Source organism: Castanea sativa, chromosome 12 (genome assembly GCF_040712315.1).
Source record: "Castanea sativa cultivar Marrone di Chiusa Pesio chromosome 12, ASM4071231v1".
Lineage (NCBI taxonomy): Eukaryota > Viridiplantae > Streptophyta > Magnoliopsida > Fagales > Fagaceae > Castanea > Castanea sativa.
In genome coordinates, this window is record NC_134024.1 from 39909001 (window position 1) to 39913392 (window position 4392).

The window sequence follows — 4392 nt, forward strand, 5'->3', positions numbered from 1 at the left end:
AAATTTTGATAACAAATACTATACAAATAAATACTCAAAAAATTAACACTAACAAAACAAAGTTCTATAATTCACAATATTGATAAATTAACTAAGTTATGTTAATTATCTACAAAATAAATGGTGAAACTCTTTAACCCGCACCCATAGACAACATACCCAACTACAATGACAATCAAATTATGCAAACCCTTACCTTAGATATGAATTTGCTGAGAGGGAAGAGCAGTGAGAGTGGACAATGTGGTTTTGTGAGAGTGAGTGGTGTGAGAGAGTTATGGTGTGAGAGAGTTATGGGTGAGTGAGAGTTAATGAGGGTGAGTGAGTGAGAGTTAGTGAGGCTGAGAGCTCTGTTTTAGGTTTTCTCTGTGTGTTACTGAGGGTGAGTTTCTGTGAGAGTTAATGCCACGGGCTGAGTTTTTAAATAAACATGCCCAGAGGAAATCAAGTCTATAAGACTCGAGTTACTATCATAAAACTCGAGTCTCTAAGACTCGAGTTCCATGCGTATAAAAAACATAATTTAAAATAAGATACAGTAAAACTCGAGTTTTATAAACTTGAGTTTAGTCAGACTTAAAACGAGTTTTAGAAACTCGAGATCCAGGTGGCATTTTGTCCACCTCAGCAAGCCCAAAGCGAGCATAAAGCGAGTTTTTGAGACTCGATTTATTATGTGAATCTCGAGTTTCAAAAACTCGAGTTGTTATTTTCCTTTATTGTTTCAAACAATGCCTAACTTACTATATTCATGCCATCCACACTGCTAATCTGCCCATTCCCCCCAACTTTCAGCTTTTTGTTTTTTTTTTTCCTACTTTTTTTCCAAAGATTTACCCTTAGTTTTTCAAAAATAAGCTAATTTTTAATTTTTTGTTCCATATTTTATAAATAAATTATTAAATAAACTGTATTTAAATGCATTAATTTCATGGTGCATAAGAAGCAACCATAGAAGATATAGATCCTATCAATTAACAAAGTATTTATTTTTTTTAATTTATCACTTTATATTTTTGGAAGAGAGATCCAACAGCTAAGTGAGATGACAATAGAAAATTCAAGCTTAAATCCAAAATAATTGTTTTCATTTATTTATTCTATTCTATTTTCTTGGAAATTAGTATTTTGATTTTCTGAACAAGGTACTTGAATTCATGTTTTTTTTTATAAAGAAAAGGTACTTGAATTCAGGCGGCATGTATACCAGATCCGAACTTAATCGAAGAAAGAATCTTGCTTGGCCCAAGAAATATATAAGTTTGTGCAAGAAATGGCCTCAAATCAATCTGCTTGGCCCAAAAAAAAGCCCAATAACTTAAATGGGCACAACATGCCTTCGAGTTCAAACTAGTATTTTTGCTGCTATTTGGTTGATAGTGTGGCAAAAGGCGCTCAAGAACTTCCATTCAATCTTGGAATAGCATGCAGATTCAATTTGTTTGTTCATTACATCCGTACTCTTATCTCCACTTCTTGATCTCTCTCAAATAAATTTTTTTTTTCATTTTATTTCTCGATAATTTGTTTTGGTTTTTTGCTTTAGTAGTTTTTTTTTTTTTTTTTAATTTTATTTTTAAAATTTAATGTTTAAGAAAAATGTTAGTTTCCTACTACTATTACAAGGTTTAGCAAGGATAAAGTTTATGTTTAGTGCACTATAGTTCACTAGATCTAAAGAGGATACGAAACTAACATGTTTTTAAAATTGGATTCAAAATTGGACACGGGTCATATCTGAATTGTGTTCAATGTTTCAATGCATTGAACATGAGCCAAACCTGTCTACTAATATTATTATTTATAATTCATGAGAGAAAAAAGGAATTAATAAATTTTATTTTAAAATTTTTAATTTTTCAAATTAAATTTTATTCAAAATACTAATAAAGTAGTCACATGCATTTTTTTTGAACTCGTAGTCACATGCATTTTTAGTCCCTTACAATTTACAGAATGGTCATTTTGTCTATTATGATATCTTAGGAATATGTGAGTTTTAGTTAGATTAACTAGTGAAATCTCTTGTTGTTGAATAAGAGATTTGAGGTTTGGTTCTCATCTACACGAAAAATTAATTGGTGTCTTGATTTGATGATGAAGAGCAATCATCAAGAACCATTTTGCATTAAATAGAAAGTATAAGAGGTAAATTTAAAATTAAGCCAAACTCGAGGAGCCATTTTGCATTTTATCAAATGCCAAAGTTATGAGTATACTAATCAAGAATTGAGATTAAGAAGGATTCAAAACTTTTGTTTTAAGAATTTATGTTGAGAAGGAAGAACAGGGTGGGCGGGGATTCAAGTTTCGGATATAGGGTGTCGGGTTTGGGTTTGAGTTGGGCCAATCCAAACCCGTCCCATGGCCATAACTACTCTTATCCTGAAGCCTAGCCAAATGAGGAGAATGCAGTAGTTTAGAGTGAGAGTTGGGAGTTGGATCCAACCCCTACTATTTTTTATAAATTGTTACTCAAAATCGCAAGTTAATAACCCATGGAAGACTGTAATACAATTTCATATAGGAAAACTAGTTCTCGACCCACACTGATATAATAAGTCCTGTGCACATGAAATCATGATGACAAACCAATAATGAGACTATCTGCTTCATTCTCTAACCTTTATTGTATTCTAACTAATTTGGTATTTGAGACACACAAAATATTATTTCATAAAAGAAAAATACAAAATATTAATGCCCATGTTGCCTACATTAAGTTAAAAATAATTATTGCAGGGCATGACGAAATAATAATATATTATTAAGACTGCATTAGAGAGATAGTTTTAAGTTATGCAATTTTTGATGCTAAAAGGACCTCCCTTTTCTGCTTGGAATGGGCCAATAGTTTATGGGGATCAGGAAGGTTGGCCTTGATAACGGGGTTTTCCCTAAAATTCTCAATCCATACTTGCAAGCGAGGGAAGTCATCAGGTTTCATGACTTTGACACCAGCTGATTCTTCAAGTACTCCCAGCCAAACTGGTATAAATCCAAACACTAAGTCAGCCAATCCAATTTTGTCGCCACTAAAATATTTCTTCTCCCCAAGCCCTTGCTCTTCAATGACTTTCAGCAGTTCTCTTACTTCTTTTGTTGCCTTCTCTTGTTCTTCTCCAACAGTTAAATAGAACCCCACGAGTGTAGGGCTCTGCATAACAAGATTCAAGAAACACTTATTAATCAGGAAAAGAAATATATTAATATATCCAGCTTTTCGTTTTCTAATTTTATTAGTTGAAGAAACAATAATGCTACTTGTTTTATTGGAAACGGAAATGAATCATGAGATCATTGCTGAACAACTAATTCATCCCTCTTGTTATTTAAGTACCATCCCTCATGTTATAATCAAGTACTATGCAGCAGTTGTTTGATTAAGAAATTATTCAAATCATTAATTAAATAGATATTTCTGAATAAGTAATTCAAACTGTAACAATTTTTTTTGATACATCAATAGTTGGAAGTGTAAGAATTTGAATCATGGATATTTTCGTTCGAAACACTAAGAGATGACAGTTGAGCTATAAGGCTTTTGGCAGTTACAAATTCTGTACTATGAAAAATGGCATATATATAGTGGAATTGAAATAAATGCATATTATTGACCAGATGCACTAATTAGCCACAAGATAGGTAAATTGTCTATAATTTTAGCTCAAAAGATAATCCAATAAGAAGTAAACATTGCAAAGAGTTAAGTGTTTGAGTTCGGATATTCATCAAAAGTGTCTTTCAAGAACCTGTGTTAGATCAAATTCAATTATAAAACTCATAAATACTTGGATTATTGGAATACATATAAATTACCTTGTCGTCTAGAAACTTTATCCAGAACCTTGCGAAGGCCCTCTCATGAGGGTCTGTAGGAAGCAAGGGGTTATGCGGCCATGTCTCCTCAATGTATTCAAGTATGACAGTAGATTCTGCAATTGGTTTCTCATTGTGAACGAGCACAGGGACCTTTTGATGAACTGGGTTATATCGAAAAAGTAAATCACTCTTATTAGCTAAATCCTCTTTCACATATTCATACTTCACACCCTTGAGTTCCAGAGCCCATATCACCCTGTAACAGTATGGACTCGGCCAAACTCCTAATAACTTAACTTCTTCCATTTTCGTTTATTTTCTAACCCTGCCAAATTCGTGTATATATATAGAGAGATGTTTTTGTCTTTGTGTGACAATTTGGGGTTTATCTTCATTTTTTTAACGTTTTGTAGCCTTCTTTCTTGACGGCCTTTCAATTTTGGTAGCCTTCTATTTTTGACCGTATTTTAACCAAAAAATTAAGAAAAGTATATCCCTGAATCCTGATCCTGAGAGTAGAGACAAGTCGCCCAGATTTCTGATTTCCTTCTGAGAAAAGGTAGTAAATTT

General features: G+C 32.7%; 1 protein-coding gene across 1 annotated transcript; it reads right to left on the reverse strand.

Moving 5' to 3' along the window:
* Nucleotides 1–2644: 2644 nt before the first annotated feature.
* LOC142619053 (putative glutathione S-transferase) lies at nucleotides 2645–4153 on the reverse strand. The gene is made up of 2 exons (XM_075792130.1): nucleotides 3820–4153; nucleotides 2645–3157 (listed from the first exon to the last, which is right to left on the reverse strand). Exons 1-2 carry the CDS (start codon nucleotides 4126–4128, stop codon nucleotides 2798–2800), a joined length of 669 nt encoding a protein of 222 aa, XP_075648245.1. The 5' UTR covers nucleotides 4129–4153; the 3' UTR covers nucleotides 2645–2797.
* Between the last annotated feature and the right edge of the window lie 239 nt (nucleotides 4154–4392).